The sequence below is a fragment of the Anabas testudineus genome, chromosome 15, assembly GCF_900324465.2.
Source record: "Anabas testudineus chromosome 15, fAnaTes1.2, whole genome shotgun sequence".
In the NCBI taxonomy this organism is placed as follows: Eukaryota; Metazoa; Chordata; class Actinopteri; order Anabantiformes; family Anabantidae; genus Anabas; species Anabas testudineus.
Window position 1 is genome coordinate 1,051,442 of NC_046624.1, and position 19,959 is coordinate 1,071,400.

General features: G+C 41.8%; 1 protein-coding gene across 1 annotated transcript in view; it reads right to left on the bottom strand.

Moving 5' to 3' along the window:
* pdzd8 (PDZ domain containing 8) overlaps window positions 1-17,248 on the bottom strand; it is a 37,905-nt gene extending 20,657 nt beyond the window's left edge. The window contains exons 1-3 of the mRNA XM_026355469.1: window positions 16,204-17,248; window positions 6,595-6,720; window positions 4,212-4,314 (exon numbers count right to left, since the gene is read on the bottom strand). Coding sequence (XP_026211254.1) covers window positions 4,212-4,314; window positions 6,595-6,720; window positions 16,204-17,120 — 1,146 coding nt within the window. The 5' untranslated portion in view covers window positions 17,121-17,248. The remainder of the gene's footprint in view (window positions 1-4,211; window positions 4,315-6,594; window positions 6,721-16,203) is intronic.
* Between the last annotated feature and the right edge of the window lie 2,711 nt (window positions 17,249-19,959).

Consider the following 19,959-nt stretch of genomic DNA (forward strand, 5'->3'; position numbering starts at 1 on the left):
CAAGGTTGTGTTACATTAACATTTTTCAAGTGACACACTCAAACACAGCAAAGCAGGAAATGGAGCTTGGGTAGTTCAAAGCATCTACTTTAGCGTACTTGCTTGGACTATGCCTAAAGTATTTAGAAGTCATTTGAAACCTCTCTCAGCCACTTAAATTCACAACATGTTATTTGCAATATGATTACTGACAGCTTGTTTCGACATCAGTTGTTTTAAAGCTTTTTTGCAGAATAATTAGACAAGAGTTCGCCAAGTGTGCTTTTATGCTGGTACCCTGGCTAGTTTATGGCTGAAATAAGGAGCTGACCCAAAGTACTTCGCATATTCTACATTTTCTGTGTTTTCAGTTCACATTTGTTAAAATAAGTTGTCAAAACATCTTTTCAACGCTGAACCAGCTCCATGCGAGGGAGGATGATACATGTCTAGCAATTAGGCACAGTCCAGCTGTCTACATAGCCCACATGGTAGCTCCTGAAAAACGTGCATAACCATGACCCAAAACACCATTGTTTTAATACTTCAAACTGATTTCCTGCATTTATGCACATAACTACAGTGATTGTGTATTGGGCTCTTTCAAATTGCAGGTGACCAACACCTTGTACTAACCCTGAATGCCTGTTGTGTAGACTAAAGGTATAAGTCACAGAAGGTCTTATCTATATAACATTTTCTGGCATTTTGGTGATAGTGAGAAGAGGGCAATGTTGGTAAAGTGTGAAACGTTCTGCAGTTAATGTGCCAGAATTAGGCAAAAAAAGAAGTACAATTTAGGCAGAGTTGTTGGACTGTAATATTTTTAACCAGGTGGTGTGTAGGGGAGTGTGAGGTGAAGTGCACACTATGGACTGTCAACCAATGGAAGGCTGCTGGGACCAATGGAGTCCTGGGAAATGAGCTTCACCAAGATTTTCAACCCATCTCTGTCCCAATCTACTGTCCCTTTCTGTCTATGGTCCTTTATCAGCTCTCCTGCCCAAAAACCCCATATTTCAAGCCCCAATGACTGGCAGCCAGTTGTACTCATTCCAGTGGTGATGAAATGCTTTGAAAAGCCAGTCCGAGTTGGCTTGAAATCACTCCTCCCCCATACTCTGACCTTGCTCTTTGTATACTACAGCTCTGCATTCAACACCAGAGTTAGAGTGGGTTATTGCATAACCCCGGCCCTTTCCCTCGGTACCAACTCCCCACAGGGCTGTGTGCCCCCCCCACCCACCACAGCAACACTATTGTCTCTACACTATTGTCACTAAATTTACGGTCAATACCACGGTAGTGGGGCTCATCTTTAGGGTGTATGAGGTAGAGCGGAGTGGTGTGAAGACAACAATATTTGGACTTGAAGTACAATATTCATTTTGATGTGCAATAAGGAATTGTGCAACAGATGATGAGAATGTATGAATGTGTGTGAAAGTTCTTATATTATAATAATATAATAATTACAGCTTTGTTTTTCACTTTTCAGTTTTATACAACTGTGTGAATGATGCACTAACCTGATGGCATTCTAATTTCGTTGGACATGGTGCAATGACAATAAAGATATTCTGATTCTGTGCATCTTTGGTTTAAAGTATCTCTCAACTGCTTGAACCATTTATTTTGCAGTATAATTACTTGTAATGATGTTTGTTATGTCTTGTCAGTAGTTTTCATCAGCCATCAATGGTTGTTTCTGGTGCAGTGACCATGTACACTTATCTAGTTCAGTTGGATATATGTCAATATGTAACCCCAACAACTATAATTTAAGGAATGTTACATGTCAAAGATTTCATAAAGGAACCATTATTTATCATTTAATTTTGTATTTTCAAAGTAAATAAGTTAAGTCTTTACTGTCAAATAGAACCACAGGACATCAGTTTTATAATGCACAATGAATTGCTGTTTTTGATTTTAAAAAATGAGATAGACAATGTGGTTAGATGTGAGATGAAGCTGATGCTTCAATGCCCTCTGCTGGAGGATGATTCCTCCAGAGTCATACAACATGACACGGAAACACAAAACAGGGTAATAACTGTTCAGAATCTCTGAGCTGTTGCAAATGTCATTTAGATGTGTGTGGCAAGGAGAGCTGCATCAGGCTTTGCTGGAGCGAGAGCCAGTAATTAAGGCTGACATTTCACTCTAAAACGTCATTAGTCACTTCCAAATAAGGCTGATGTGATAACTGTAATATCTCTAAATTGCTGCAATTAGAAAAGGTTCGCCAAAGGGGCCTGAATATTTTCTTTGCTCCTCAAATGTCAACAATGGGGCAATCTCATTAGTGCAAGAAAGATGAAAATAAGCTTGTGTCAATAAAGACACAATACACAGCATCTGCACAGGAAGTGTTTATTAGACTTTATTTTTTTAGACTTTTATTTAGACAGAGTGTTTGAAAAGCTCACATTTTAAAGACAATCCATCGGTTCCCTTGTTGGAAACTCATTTCTTAGGTATACTGATATTATATTATATACATTATTGTTCAAACAAACTTTCAATCCAATTTCCTTTGGGTGGTAAGACCATAGCTGGGGCAAATTACATTTTTGTAATTTGCAGCTGACAGCTTACATTTGTGTCTCAACTGTCCCATTATTTATCAGTTACTCTCCAGGCCCACACTGTTAGCAGCAAGGCCCCAGATATACATGGAGCTGAGAGGAAAATGTTGGGGATGCAGGTCTGAAATCAAATGGAAAGAGTGGATAAGAAGGTTTAAACCTTTTTTTCCTACTGTCATTGCGGGAAATGCAAGGTCCCTGGCAAATACGATGAATAAGCTTGGAGTGCTGAGTATGACCCAGCAGGAGTATCAGGAGGGCAGTGAGGTGCTTCTGCAACAATAAGCCCTGGATTAACTGCAACCTGAAGGGGCTGCTGAACAGGAAGAAGAAAGCCTTCATGGCGGGGGACAATGACCAAGTGATGACAGTTTAGGTGGTGCTAAAAGTGAGACTGAGGGACAGTGCTAAGAGAGACGCCCGAAAGATGCAGGTTGCAAGGATGCAAGTCTGAGCAGGTAGTCAGCAGCACAGGAGCACCACAACGGACCATCCCCTCAACTTTCCTGTCATCTGTAGAAATTCTCAGATGACTATGCAGTTGTGGGGTGAATCAGAAGTGGCAAAGAGGTACAGAGTACAGAGGACTTTTTTTGTAAAGAGGTAGTGGGAATAATCAAATCAATCAATCAAATTGTGATGTGAAAAAAAACATTTTAGAAATGCTGCAGAATACAGACTGAACTGTGGTAATGACAGGAGATTAAGAAGGAGAGTAAGTGCACTGTTCTGGTTGGTAGGGATGTAAAATATGACCAAAATCTCTTATCCAATAAAGGCAATAGACACATACACACATTTCTAGTTAAATTTAGTGAATAAAAGCATGGGGTAGTTTGGGAATATCTTCTCATCTGTGTAACAGCAGGATAAAGCAGTTTATATCAAATTACTACAAGGAAAGGCCTATGTCCTATATATAACAGGTACTTTTGTCATATTTTTGGTAAAAGGGAGTAAGATGGTAGGCACCAACCTGAAATTGGCAAATCAAAATTGCTGTAAAGATTTTGACTTGCAACACAATAATAAAATAATGGAGCAAATAAAATAAAGATTTCAAAACAACCTTAACAATGGTAAATGATGTGCACTTATATAGCGCTTTTCTACCTAACTGGTACTCAAAGCACTTTTACATTGCATCTCATTCACACATTAGCGCACACAAGCGCACACACCGATGGCATAGATCTGATCTGGGTTCAGTGTCTTGCCCAAGGACATGTGATAGGAGGAGCCAGGAATCAAACCACCGATCCTTTGATTGGCAAACAACTGCTCTACCTCTTGAGCCACAGCCGCCCCACAATGCAGCCTGCTTTTATGAGTCTACGCTGCAGGCTATCTCGGTTTTGTTTTAATATACACAGAGACACAGTCTTTAGTAAATGCGATTCACTTAGCGAGAGAGAGCTTTTGACTTGCTCAAAATTTGGACTTGATATCCAAAGTGCCACTTATAATGATGCTATTGACACCAGAAAGATTTTAAATTAGATCATTTTTGTTTTGGGTTTAATTCATTTGAATTTTTTGTGACTGTAAACCACCAAGGCATACATTTGTCCATCAAATGTATGCCTTTTTCCTGTACCTCTAGTCAAAATTAAACAAAAAGAAAGAAAAAGTAGAGCCCACCTTCTTAATGGAACTGCGAGTCTTCTCCTTCCACTGGTGGCTGCTCAGCTCCAGGGTGCAGTGAACATGAGTTTCTCTATCATAGGAGCCCAGAATGAACAGTCTGTAGGGACACAACAAAAGACAAAGACATCTGTGAACAAGAGCAACTGTGATTATATGCCCTTAGCTTTTACAGTACATTTTCAGTCAGCATATTAGTGATGGCATGCAAACAGCCTTCTTACATTGTGACAGTTTTGATTATTTTAAATGAGAGACTTTCTATATTTATGATTTCACTGTTAAGTGGAAGTAACTCACCAATTCAGAATTAACAACATTTGAATAAAGATCTGATTACATTTTTTTTTTGGTCGTTTGATCACTGCCAGTCAAGAGTTATATTGTAAAAACTGAAAGTGCAAAAATGTTGATCAAGACAAACATTTTGTATTGCATGTGTCTACATCAACAATGATATACTTCACTGATCCCACTGGGGAAATTATTGTTGGACAGCTGCACATAGGTAATGGCACTAGTTTGGGGTTTTGGTGCCTTGTCCTAACAAACCTCAACATGTAGCCATAAACATAGACAATGGAGCCACAGCTCTTGTTTTGTTTTTTTGTTTTGTTTTCCATTATAGGATATGTAGAATACAGTGTTTTGGGATAGGTGGCATCTACTGTCACAGTACTGTTGCAGTTCCTCAGCTTTACTGAAGTGCAATACTGAATTGAAAATATAATAAATGGTCAAAATTATTGTCTGTTTAGTTGTCTATTGCTTCCAAGATTCCCCCTTATGTTTTCTGTCAGCACATTAAACTCTCAGCTCAACAAATGATCATTTTCAATATGTGTTAATATGTGACACTTTAATCAAAAAATGTCCTGTTTGGTCTCTATAATCTATTCACATACTCCCTAAGACTGCCACCTTGAAATTCTATTCAAACATTTTAAACAACATTCACAAGATCATATAAACTTTGCAGATTGCTTGATTAATACACTTATTATTTCAGCTCTAATGGCCTGTAAATATTATATCTTGCTATATTATTTTGTCCTTTACCAGCATCCCCCTGTTAATTCATTGGAACAATACTAAAATGGCAACATTGTAAGCTGGAAACTGTTCACTGTGGACTGGAAGACAAAGACAATTATGTCAGCATGTCTACTGCTGCCCCCTGCTGTGCAGAGAATAGCAATGTTTTTTGTTTCCTGCTGTTACACAGATGAGAAGATATTCCCAAACTACCCCATGCTAAAATACAGTATACTCTAAAGAAACTGTGTTTCTAAATGTTTCAGGCCAAAGTAGTAGGGCCATCTTCAGAGGCATGATGCTGCCACAGAAGCTTTACCTGATCACAAGCTTCTACCTTACATAAATGGGTGGAAAGTTCCCTCTACTGGACATGTATGGCGTAATACACCTGATATCTGTAACAGCAATTAAATGCTAAAATTGGTAGTCGATAGCAAAAACATCCTCCAAACGTGTTGGGGAAAGAAAAGAGGCAAGGAGAAGAAGAGAGTCCATTTGATTATAATGGACAGGACATAAATTATTCATCTGATGTGCTCATCTTGTGGTCTACCAAACACACCCAACCACATCGAAGTATTGTTCAAAGCACACACAAGTCATCTGTCTATCCCAGGCAACAAAGGAGAGACCTCTCTATGAGAGAAAGCCCCAACTGATTGATCTGATTCTTGAGCCAATTGTTAACTAAACATGCCAACTTTAGGCAACTCAAAAGTGGTTGTCTAAAAAAGGGATAATGATAAGTAATGGCATTTGCCACTAATACAGGGATGATCACTGCATAACCAAAAGACTCTTAAATGGGAAAAGGACTAATGCAGGAGTCAACTACTGGAGTATTTTTTTGTTTCTCAGCTTGTCCTATGGGGAACCAAACAGTAGGTCATGGTCAACACACTTATTTAGGAGTGGTCTTACGACATATGTCTTTCCTGATGCAACCCACCCCAGTTTGTACGGCGAGGGTACTAGCACCCAGAGTGCACTGCCCAGTGCAAACTAAGTGGCTGGAGTCTTTTGGACATCTTAGGGGTTCAGTTTCTTGTCCAGGGACATTTGAAGTGTTTTGATGTCATTGATAAGACTGATTTAGAGAGGTATTGATGCAGCCCAAATAGCATAACGTGGGTGCTGAAATCTTACAATATGTCCATTGCCTATGCACTTAGAGCATGCACTCAGAATGACTGTGCTTGTGATACATTTCCAGATTTGGTAAATCCACTCTCACAGATGTGTGACTGGGCCACTGTCTTTTTAAAACTTTTCTTACAAAGTAGGACCCAAACTACTGTCTAAAATGTTGTTGTATGGTGTGGCATATAGGGAAGTGTCTTACCTGCTACATTCAATAAGGCTGACTTTGAGTCGCCCTTCCACCAGCCTGCTGTCCTGGACGGACAGGTCCAAATCACAAGTCGAACCCAACGGAGGCTGTACTTGGAATGGGAAGAAGGGCTTGTATCTGAAGAGAAACGCAGAAAACATCCAAAATCAATTTCATCCAGAATTTCCATAGTGGCACTGATCCAGGTTCTTAGACAGTGCTTCAGTAAATCACCTCTCAAAACTAATACAAGTTGTACAATGTACAGTAACAGGTAAAGACGGTTTTAACCAGGTTAGAAGAACCTGTTCATCAGCTTTAAAAGGAATATAATGCCACACCGTGTGGAATGCAATCTGCTTTGATCTGCATTGTATGCGAGTGAGTATTTATTGTCACATACAATGTTGTTCATTGTTGCTTTCTCTTGTGCCACTCTATGTTTATACAAAATACATTAATGCTGTGGATAACACCTAGTTCATATGGCAGGATGTTACAGGGGATTTACTGTCTTTCCTGGATTATGCATTATACAGTAAAGAAGAGGTTAACAGGAAACCCACAAATTCAGACCAGTATTTACTCTTTCAATCTCACCATCTTTTGCATAACGTGGGACACACCACTAAGATGAGAACAAGCTTAGGGCAGAGGGACAGAAGAAGGAATGCAGGCAAATCCAGGCAGCACTCAAATCCTGTGGCTATCCAAAGTGGGCTTTTGTTAAGTTCACAAAAAGGCTTCAGTGGTAGTACCTCCACAACAGACAGACATTGTCACTCCAGACATCGCTGGCCAGAGTGAGAAGCTTAGGAGGGTTTTCAACCAGCACAGAATCCCTGTACATTTTAAAACATGGAACAGTCTGAGACAGAAACTGGCTAACCCCAAAGACAAAACACCCAGACATGATTAGAGTAATGTAATATAGACAGTTCAATGCACAGAAGATTGTGCAACAATCACTCTACAAACACGACACAACACAGACGAGCCAGGTACTCGGGACCAAACGGAGCAGTCCATCTGCATGTGAAGGGAAAAAGAGATAGTCCTTTGAGACAGCAAGGTCCATTTTCTGCATAGACAAGACAGTGGTCAGTTGAACAATGAGTAAATGATGAATGTCAACTGGAACAGCCCTCCCTCAACAGTGGAAGTGTTCTACGACAAAACTTATCAGATAGTTATTATGCAGTTCTTTCATCTCCTCCTGAGGGGGCTTCATAGTTGTTCACACAGATGATAGATGAAAGGTCTTCAAGAATTTCAAGTTCAGTTACCACTGAACCACACCTTTGGCGTAGAAAGTTTGTGAGGCATGAGGCATTGCTTTGTAAAACATCTCAACAATTAGAGTGGACTGTTTCTGCAGTTCCCACAGCTTCATCCAACAGCGTCTTCTATAGGAAAACCCATCAACTGGTCTCACATTCGTTTCAGATATCCCTGTTTTATTTTTATTATAATCTGCTGGATGTTTCTTCCTCTAAAGGGAATTTTTCCTCTCCACTATTGTCTATTGCTTGCTCAAATGGCATTGTTGGGTTTTCTGGGTCTTTATACAATTACACTTTGTAAGGTCTTAAACTTTACACTGTAAAGTGCCTTGAGGTGACCTCTGTTGTGATTTGGCACTACACAAATTAAAATTTAATTGAGTTGAATTATAATCTGGTCAATAAATCAGGTAGATCACCTGCTAAAAAATGCTGTTTTGCATCATGAGCATGTCCTTATCATATTTATGTGCATGGTATTTATTACAGCCAAAGTGAAAACTCTTTATCATTTATTATTATACTGTTTACCTTATATGCAGTGCATTTCCACTGCAGAATTATGACTCGCTAACTCTATGCAAGGTATGTTTTCCCAAGACCTAAGTTATCAGTTGCCTGACTGGGTGGGTTTTGACAAAAAAGTACTACATTCTATGCCGTTTAATACTGTAAGGTTCATAAGTAATGGAAGTTAATATTTTTTTAATAGCGGTTTTGTTTTTTACAAAAAGTGTCGCTTTAATCTTTCAGGAATTACTGCTATTTTCACACACACACACACACACACACACCAATTTCTGGACTGTAAACCTACATGTAAATGCCAGGAAATTTCAAACTTATATTCTGCTATATTCCTTTTGATTTTAAATCCAAATGTCTTGAATGAGGAGCAAACATGATTTGCCATTGCAAACTGTACAAAGAATTTACCTCCCCCCTGAAAATGTGTATGTGATGTGTGTATTATTTTGTAGCAGCCAATTATTGATTGCAATTTTACAGGTACTAGTTATGGTCGGTGGAAAATCAGAGACAGCAGATGTCTAATAAATACATTATGGATAACGCAGTGGTTTTTCAAACTATAGTGTTACCTATGACTTATGTAATTGCAGATGTGCTGTTTTACAAAACTCATCATCTCTTGCTTTTAGGCTATCAGTCAAAAAAACATCTAAACTACAAGACTGTCCCCGTCTGTGGTACAGGGGCAGAGGCTACGCTAAAAAAGGAACTCCCTCTGAAATAGCCAACTTTTTGCAGTCATATTATACTTCCCCCTTTGGCATGAAATGACAGAAGGAGAGAGAAAAAGAGAAATCTACAGTACAGTTACAAATCGAACAACTGAAGCTGGATACCACGTCTGTGTTTATATTTATGCAGGGAGAGCTGGTGCGTGCTGTAATACACTGTGGGTTATAGTCCAGTAGAGTATTATCCCAAAACCTTTGGAATTACCTACATTCACATATGTTATGATCAAAGCTTCATCTAAATCACATTTACCTAACAGACACAACTTGTTTACTACTACAGTACAAACAAAAAAAGGGACACACTCTAAAATTTAGTTGGACTGCCTGTAGCATCATTTCGATAAGCTTCTGAAATGTCACAAAATGTAATCCCCTCCAGAGTTGCAATAATTGCTTACCAAGATCTTGTAATGATGATGGGAAAAGTCTTCTCAAGCTCAAAGATTCTCAATGGGGCTAAAGTCTGGACTTTGTGGTGGCCAATTCACGGGTGAAAATGATCTTTCACAATTTGAGCCCAATGAATGCTGGCATTGTCACCTTGGAATATGCCTGTGCCATCAGGTAAGAAAAAAATTTATTGATGGAATAACCTGGTTATGCAGTATATTCAGGTAGTCAGCTGATGTCATGCTTTGGGCACATAACATTGCTAAACCTAGACCTTACCAACTGCAAAATCCCCAGATCAGGCTTGTACGGTAGGTTAAAAGGTAAAATGGGTGCATCATTTTACCAGTTTCTCTTCTTCCCCTGATGCACCCATTACTCTGGAACAGGGTAAATCTGGACTCATCCAATTACATGACCTTCTTCCACTGCTCCAGAGTCCAATCTTTACGCTCCCTAGCAAATTTAAGCTTTATTCTGATCAGCCTCACTTACAAGTCGTTTTCTTAAGGTTATACAGCTCAAGTTCCCTTCACAAAGTGTGTGTGTAAATGCTCTTACTTTCACTATTAAACATAGCTGTGAGTTCTACTGTTGTTTTATTACGAATTAATTTCAGAGATGATGTTTTTCCAAACACATTTCTTCCTCAAAGATGATGGTTCCCCACTATCCTTCCAGTTTTTAATAATGCATTGGACAGTTCTTAACCCAATTTCATTAGTTTCAGCAATCTCCTTAGATGTTTTCTTTGCTTGATGCATGCCAATAATCAGACCCTTCTAAAACAGATTAACATCTTTTCCCCGACCACAGGATGTGTCTTCCGACATGGTTGGTTAAGAAATGAGAAGTTGCTTACTGTTTCAGTTAAGGTTAAATAACTTGGCAGCTAAAACAAAATCATGCATGCAGTAATTATCCAATGAGAGGCTGTTACCTAATTCCTTATTTAAATCCAGGTGGTGACTTTTTGTTTGGAGGGGCAGTATACCCGTGAACCCTAGGTCAATGACATAAAAAAGCTCGAGTTAGTATATGTCTGTCCACTTTTTAGAGTTGGCTACAGTCCAGACTTGAACAAAATAACTCAGCTGAGCGTTGATACCACACATTTAAGAATGATCTGTTTTGAAGTAGTTTTGTAAGGAAGAATGGTCCAAAGTTCCTCCTCAAAAGTGTCCAGGTCTTGTCTACAGAGTATCCAGAGGAAACCTAAGTGGATTATTTCCAGTTCCTTCCACTATTCAAAGACATGCAGGTTAAGTTACCTTGTGACTCTAAATTGGCCCAATGCAAATGTGAAATGTCCGTCTCCATGTCTCAGCCCTGTGATAAACAATGTCAGCTAGGATTAGCTCCAGCCTTCCAACAACCTGACTTGTGTTGTTAACTAATGGAACAATTATTTATAGCTTAACTTTCAGCCCATCCCTGTCTCTCATAGTTCTGACCAATCTCTGTTTCCCAGGCCAATAACGATGGCAAATAATGCTTCACCATGGGGATGGTATTACCCAAATAATAAACCATGCCTGATGTTGCCACAAGACGTGGTTTGCTGACAGAGCCCAGTGGACAGGAGGGATTGTAGACCTGGATAAGGGAGTTTAAGTAGGCAGGTGCTGTTGAGTTTACCACTTTGTAGATAATGGTCAGGGCTTTGAACCTGATGGCAGTTAAAGAAAGCCAGGTTTCTGGCAGACTTAGAGGGAACAATCACTGAAGACCCTATGTTGATGCTGATGTGTTGAATTAAGGGGCTGTCCCAGTAACAGGGGTCAGGCTGCAGTTACAAAGACTGAGCTGTGGAAAGGCAGCAGGCCCAGATGGTGCATGCCCTAGGTTACTGAAGGACTGTGCTGCTTAGTCATTTGAGCCTCTCCAGAGGATCTTCAACCTCATTCTACAATTGGAAAGGGTCCCGCACTGTGGAAAATATATTTTTTCTTTATTGTTCCAGTACATAAAGTAAAGTGTCTTGCTGAACTAACTGATTTTAGGTCAGTGGCCCTCACATTCCACATTATGAAGGTCCTGGACAGGATGATTCTGCACCTTATAAGACTCAAGGGTAAACACACAGTGGATCCCCTGCTGTTGGCTTACAGGGAACACGTTGGTGTGGATAATGCTGTCCACTACATGTGTCACTGTGTTTTGCCTCATCTAAAAGAACCTGCAAGTTATGTGAAGATTATGTTCTTGGATTTATCAAGTGCATTCAATATCATCTAACTATATATCTTTGGAGAAAAACTGAAAGGGATGGGGGTTGGCCTCTCATTTGTTTCCTGGACCACTGATTACCTGACAGAAAGGCCACAGTTTGTCAGGCTGAGGAACTGCATCTCTGGTAAAGTTCTAAGCAGCACTGGTGCTCCACAGGGAACTGTTTTGGCTCCATTCCTGTACACATTGTACACAGCAGACCTCCGGTACAATTCTGTTGTGACTAGAGTCACAAAAACTGCCTTCTACTGAACACCTCTAAAACCACAGAGATTGAAGTGGATGGTCTAAATACCCTACTTATCCAGTCAGCATTTGTGGTGTCCAGGTATGCACATGGATAATAAGCTGGACTGGTCACTTCACACAGATGTGCAATATTTAAAAGGAAAGACACGTCTTTTCCTCCTAAGACAGCTTAGGTCATTAGACATCTGCAGGAAAAGGCTACAAATGTTTTACCAAACTACAAGTGTGGTGTTTTATACTGCTGTTTGATGGGGAGGCAGCATAAAGCAGAAGGTTGCAAGGCAGCTGGACAAACTGGTGCAAAAAGCTTGTTCAGTGACTGGAATGAGGTTGAACTCACTAGAGGCAGTGATGGAGAAATGCACACAGAAAAAGACCGTTTTAGACTACACCGACCGTCCCCTACACAACATAACGACAGACCAAAGAAGTAGCTACAGTGGACGACTCACATCACTGCGTTGCAGAACTGAAAGAGATAGGAGATCCTTCATCCAAAAGGTCATCAGGCTCTACAATACGCTAGCCAACAGCAGATAATTACTAACTGCTTTTACTATCTTTATCTACAAGAATACCTGAATTTCCCTTGGAGGATTAATACAATTTATCTTATCTTATTTTAATCTTATTATAGCCATAACTAATACCTGCACATTTCAAAGCAATTTGCTCACTTAATATTTGGGTGATCTGATACAAAAGGTGCTGTGTTCATTGTTGTTTGCTGCAGTACTCTTCCACAGAACTCAGTGAGCATGTGTTATTTATTATACAGTGTATAGATGTAAATACCACAATATAAAAGCTGAAACTCTGAACTTCTGTCTCTCACATCTAGAAGTCAATCTCTTGATGAAGTCAAATCAGCCATTCAGCTCATGTTGACAGATCCAGGCCCATGACGACTTTATGTGCTTGTAAGACAAAGTGATGTGGTGCAAAGGAAAAAATGAGTAATGGACATCAATTTCATAAATTGCATTTTTCCAAAAAATGCTTAGAGCATGATTTCAAGTAATGACCGTGGCGAGCTCTGAACAACTCTAATTTGTTCATGTAAATACTGTATTTACTGATCCAGATCCTCTGCTTTTAGCTTCTGAATATGCAGCTTCCTGTAGTGTACAAAACAAAAACAATGAGCTGCAATAATAATTAGGGCAAAGAGAGACCATCAAAGATCTGACTGAACATAGTATTCCCCCATAGTTGAAGTTGTTAGCCTGGATTACCTCCACTGGGCCATGGTCCAACCCCTTTTCCACAGAACTACCATCTGTGCCATTCACCAAATCCTAAGGTCCAGCTTTCATTCTTGGCAGCTGCCCAGCATTACATCATCTCATGACACGCTGCATGATCGTGGGTGATTCACATTTGCATGCATGTTTACAGTTCTTCCACTGCTGCAGTACTCTCCCACACAACTCAGGGAGTCTGTGCAACTAAATAAGTGCTGAATGCTTGCGTAAAGCAAACACAGAAAACACAGATTTTTGAGGAGCTATTGAATCATAACTCTACATTATGGGTCTTGAGCTCTTCAAAGACTAAATGATAAAATTTAAGCTAATAAGATTTAAGAAAACAAATACGATTAGACTGGAATTTTGTTGTGGTCAAAGAATAGGAGCCAAATATACCAAGAATATTTGTATTTCCCTATGCTGGGATCACATTTGCACCTCCATTTTACAATAAGCCATAGTAGGGGTTTAAAGTAGTCCTAGTGTAAAGCTAGTTTAATTATGTAACTGGTAACTTTATTTTGTTGATGTCTCATTTTTCTCTGAGGTCATGTTGTTACTGGATGTCTATAAAGTACTGTAACTCCTAAAAGCGAATATTTTGTACCACAACAGATCCGACCTGCTTATTGGGCACTTAATAATCTTATTTTCAGTCTTTATGTGAGGGGTCTCAAACTTAACTCACCAGGCTCACCCCCCTTCACATCCACAATATTTCAGATGTTTTGATTCATCTCTATAAAAAATGTACAACTGTTTTCCTAACTACTCATTTAGACTAGAAAATAGCAGCAACCACTCACATTAGTGAAGTTTTTTCAGGCAAGGTTTTTAAAGATCAACACACTATAGTCCAGCAATAGATAATTGACTCAACTGATTACTGAACTGATTAAACTGATTATTTATTCCTCAGGCAAAAGTTCATGAATCCAGTCTCAGTTCAAGAGGACCCGTCTCTAACTAAGTCTAACTGCAAGGTGAATTGGGCGAAGACAGGGATGAAAGAGTGTGTATCACGGTGTTGCACACTTTAGTGTTATAACAGACAGCAAATAATAATCAGTCAGTCCAACTGAGCACAGGCACCCTAACAGGACTCATGTCAACAATCAGGATACAAATTTGCCATGCTGCTGTTCTCTGAAGGACATCAGTGACCTGAGTAAATCCTCATCACATGCCTCGAGTAACACTTACACTCAGTGAGAACATGTGTTGACCTGCATCTGTTCTTGTTTTGAATTTGATAAGGCATAGAAAAAAACCCTATGACACAACTTTTGCTCTCTCTTCCTCTCTCTCTCTCTCTCTCATATGTACTTCCTACTTCCCTTTTTCTTTGTTTCTCCCACTTCCTTCTACTAATTTCCTATCCCTACTTTCAACTACATAGGTGCACAACACAGTCCATTTTGATTATATCCAGCCTTTTTCAATGACAAATGTAAACAATCAACTGGGTCACAAAGATTTAGGGTGCTTTCACACCTTAGTGCATTTGCTTTGGTCAAAATTAGTGGATGAGTTTGTAAACTTGAAACGTATTCCTCATGGTTCGGTTTATTATCACACTGAGAAAAGTCCAAGTGAACTAAAATGAGTCACGTCTAATTACGTGAGAACGTCCCCTTATTGGTCAGATGTGTCTGCCGCGGAAACAGAAAAAGTAAATACAGGAAGAAGGTGAAGTGTTGTTCTACTGTACGTTTGTGTGACAGGAGAGAGATGATTTCACAATGAATGTTACTGCTGGTTGGCCATCCCCTCTATTATTGTTTTTTATGTTACATCGCCTGCAGAGTCATCAGACCTGGTGTCTGTGAGACACTTCACCTCCTCACGTCTCCACGTTTGTCCTCAATTAATCAGACAGCATGTTTCTGGTGGACAAACGAAAGGAATGGAAATCTACACACTACCCAAATTCTTCAAAGTATGCGATTCATAGTGTTTGGTCCCGTTTTAGTTCGGTACATGTTCTCACTGGGATGACCGCACCAGATTTTGCTAAGTGATTCGGATCGAGACCACCTCATTTCGGGGGTCTAGGGGCGGTGGTTTTGGTGCACACTCGAGTGCGATTACCGTGTTCACACCAGACAAAAGGAACCACACCAAGAGGGAAAACGGAATTGAGTTCAATTTAATCGAACTAAAGGCTGTAGGTGTGAAAGCACCCTTAAATGTTTATCACCTAAATGAGGATATTACCTTACTAGATTAGTCACTAGATGGTGACTAGATTTCTGAAAATCTTATAATACTAGACAGACAGAAGAACATTTTTAAGGCACCAACTTTCTCCTCAGTATGGCCTTACAGCTGTGCTGGGCCGTGCTGGAGGAATTGATATGCCAGAGTAAACCTTCCTGAAACTGTGTGGGAGGTTGCCGCGTGCCTATAAGATTAAAAAGCCAGGGATCGATTGCTGACGTGGAAGACTGTGTGTACATAGCAACCGTTGCCTCGGCACTTCACCAGTGGCAGCATCATGGCAAAGAGAAAACCGCTGCTGAAAAAAGATCTCACATGACATCTGGAGCAGTGTTTGCTAGAAGGCTTGTGGGACTCTACTCTACAGTCAGTTGATACCACATTGAGCTTTTTGGTCCTTATACTAAATGCTGCCACCATTACAGAGCTCAGACAATGCGCCAGCTGACCTACTGAAGTATCTACATGGCCTTTGCTAAGGCTGGAGCAGCAGTTTCATCTGAATGCCGCGACCCACTATATTATTCAGTAGCTGTCCCTTTCTTATCTCGTCTCCACAAGTCACAAGTCTAATGTTTGGTGCATAATGAGTTTGGGAGACATCAGCACACATGTAGCCTACAGTAGCTGTTAATGTAACATCAGGCTGTCTGACTTTAAACTTCCCTTATCAAAGCACCTCCAGGATAAAGGTTCCACTGAGGATTCAGGGTTCCCTGGTTCTGAGCCCACCTGATTTTGTAGTTGGGCAAGGTGTGCTTCTTCTTGATGACCCGCTTCAGCTGGTTCACTATGATGGAGGTGAGCTGGGGCAGGGGGCGTCCCTCAAACTGGGACCTCACCTCGAAGTCCACCAGCGGGTCCTCGAGGAACGAGAAGGACCAATGGGAGAAGGGCATGCGCGTGAACTGCAGCCGGAGCCGGCCCACCACGCGCCTCATCTTCACGAACAGGTAGGCTGACTTCCCGAACACCAGCTCCACGTCGATGGCCAGGTGGAAGCCGCCATTGTATTCGAGGTCCACCTCGAAGTTGAGCTCCTCTGGCATCCCGTCCTCGTTCAAATGCACCGGCTTCATGAGTTTGGCCGATTTGAAGACCGGCAAAGAATTCCCCAGGGAGATGTCCCTGAGACTGAGCCCCTCCAGGAGCCGACCCGCCGTCTTGGTCTGCAGCAGCTCCTCGAATTCAACCTTGATCTTTTTGGTGAGCCAGTGTCGGACGACGGGGGTGTCTCTGAGCTCTCGGAACAGGAACAGAAAAATGGCATTTAGGAAATTGCACGTCTCGTGTTTGGCCTCATCAGCGGACTCGCCGTGTAGAGGCGGTGGCGCCTGCTGTTTGGGGCTGCCGCCGCTCACAGCCGCTTCCTGCTGCCGCGCCGAAGCGGCGTCTTGCTGTTTGGATGCAGCAGATGTTGTGCTGTCCTGCTGCTGCTGCTGCTGCTGCTGCTGCTGCTGCTGCTGCTGCTGGCCTGGCTCGACATGTTGGGTATTAAAGTAATCCTTCAGTGCGTTATCAGGCACTACTTTGACATACTGCACCGTCCTGCCTACGGGCTCGGAGCTTCTCCGGTAAATCAACAAGAACTGCAATATCAGTGTGACGACTGCCCCCGACAACGCGGAAATCAGTATTAAATAAATCATGTCAAGCAGCTGCCCTGACGTTGCCTCGGAGTCAAAGTGTTTTCATATTCAAAGGTTTAGCCGTGTGAACAAAGCAAGTTCCACCTGGTCGCTCTCAAAGCTGCCATATCATCTGCCTCTGTCGTGAGCTTCAGGCTCCTCAGCTGATTGGACAAGCAGCTTACGTCAGCGTGCGTAATGACGGAAGCGAAATGTGTGGCTTTAGATGCTTTCACTGTGTGTCGGACTTACCGCCGCTCACTAGTAAAACCTGTTGTTCCCAGCGAAGGGCTCCTCAGAAAAGGATTTGATTTAGAAATGGACTGCTCCAGATAAACACATGAACTAGTATATCACGCCTCCGTGATGATTTAGTAAAAGGACGATATTGTTGCGACACTATACGGGAACAGACAGACAGTTAATAAATCTGAGGATTCTCATCAAGTGATGCAAAAAAAAAAACAATTCATGTCAAAGGGTTTACACTGTAACAGCTTTTAGCTTTATATGAAAACACTTCCCGACGGGATGTGGACTTGATGATGATGAGGATGGTGATGATGATGTCTATAATAACACATAGATTCGAGATTCATGTATTAATTCCAGAGGGAAATAGTTTTGCCTCATTACAGTTGTTGTCAACACAGACAGAAAGAAAGGGAACCACAACAAGGAAAGATCAACACCAACATAAATACACAATAACATCAATACAGAAAACTCAATGTATGTACAGAATATGTAAAATATGTAAAATAGATCAATAAAATTAGGTCAGTGTTATAGCCTATTGTGTATTGACAGCAAGTGTATGACACAACTATCATTTCCTCCACCCCTTACAGAGGGGGGAGGAATTGTACAGTTTGATGGCCACAGGTAGAAAGGATCTCCTGTGGCGCTCTGTGGAGCATTTAATGTTAATAAGTCTTTGGCTGAACGTGCTCCTCTGTCCAGTCAACAAACTGTGCAGTGGGTGGGAGGGATTGTCCAGGATTGAGAGGAGTTTGGACAGCATCCTCCTCTCAACTACAACATGTAGAGGGTCCAGCTCCACCCCCAGAACAGAGCCAGCCCTCCTAATCAGTTTGTTCAGCCACCTTCATGTTGCGGCCCCAGCAGACCACAGCATAGAAGATGACACTGGAACCACACATCCGCAGCATGGTGCTGCAGACGATGAAGGACCTGAGTCTCCTGAGAAAGTACATCCGGCTCTGAGCCTTTCTGTACAATGCTGCTGAGTTCTTGGTCCAGTCCAGTTTGTTGTCCAAGTACACTCCCAGGTATTTGTACTCGGACACGACCTCCACCTCCTCCCCCTGTATAGAGAGAGGGATGACAGGACTCCCAGATTTCCTGAAGTCCATCACCAGCTCCTTTGTTTTATTGATGTTCAGTTGAAGATGGTCCACACCAGTCAACAAACTGTCCACCACTCCCCCACACTCTGTGACATCTCCACCCATAATACATCCTACAACTGCAGAGTCATCAGAGAACTTCTGGAGATGACAGGACTCTGAGTTGTACCTGAAGTCTGAGGTGTACAGGGTGAAGAGAAATGGAGACAGTACTGTTCCCTGTGGAGCAGCTGTGCTACAGACCACAATGTCAGAAACACAGTTCTGCAGGTGGAGGTACTGTGGGCGGTTAGTGAGGTAGTCCATGATCCAGAAAATCAGGGGAGTGTTGACCTGCATGTTTTTTAATTTCTCTCCCAGCAGTGCAGGCCGGATGGTGTTGAATGCAAAAGAGAAATCAAAAAACATGATCCTCACTAAGCCCCCAGGCTTGTCCAGGTGGGTTTAGGTGCGATGGAGCAGGTGTATGACGGCATCATCCACTCCAATATGGGGTTGATAAGCAAACTGGAGGGGGTCAAGTGAGGGTTTGACCCCCTCCAGTGAATATAAGGAATTCCAGGATCAGCCTCTCAAAAGCCTTCATAATGTGTGATGTCAGAGCCGCTGGTCTGAAGTCATTGAGGACCCTGGGATGTGGCGTCTTATTTACAGGAACCAGACACGACTTTTTCCACTCAAGAGGAACTCTCTCCAGATGCAGGCTGAGGTTGAACATGTGTTGGAGAACACCACAGAGCTGAGGAGCACAGGCTTTCAGCACCTTGGGCTGACTCTATCAGGACCTGCAGCTTTTGTGGGATGAAGCCTGTTCAGCTCTCTTCTCACCTGCTTAGCTGAGATTGTTAGGGTGGTAGCTGAGTCGTGTGGGGGAGGGACTGAGGAGCAGTTACTGAACTGAAGTTGGCTCTGTGGCTCAGCCTGGAATCGATTGAAAAAATGATTCAATTCGTTGGCTCGGTCCACTGTCCCCACAGTCGCATGGCTGCTGGACTTGTAGCCAGTGATGGTCCTCATGCCCCTCCAACCCTCCCTGGTGTTGTTATGTTGAATGTTTTGTTCCAGATTTCTCCTTTAAGCCTCCTTCCCCTCCCTGATCCTGACAGACAGCAGTCTCTGGACCCTCCTCGCTGCCTCCCTGTCTCCTGATCTGAATGCCTTCTTTTTGTCATTCAGGATGGCTTTGATGTCCTGAGTGACCCAGGGCTTATTGTTTGGGAAGCAGCAAATGGTTTTTGTGGGTACGTGGGTGTCCACACAGAAATTGATGTAGTCAGAGATGCAGTCTGTCAGTCCATCAATGTCCTCACCATGAGGGTCACAGAGAGTCTTCCAGTCTGTCTCTTCAAAGCATCCCTGCAGGGCAAGGTGTGCCCCCTCTGTCTACCTCTTTACAGTTTTAATGGTGGGAGGCTGCCTGTGAACCAAAGGTGAGTATTGTGGGTAGCAGGTTGTGATGATATATACACAAGTACAGCTGTGATATAAAA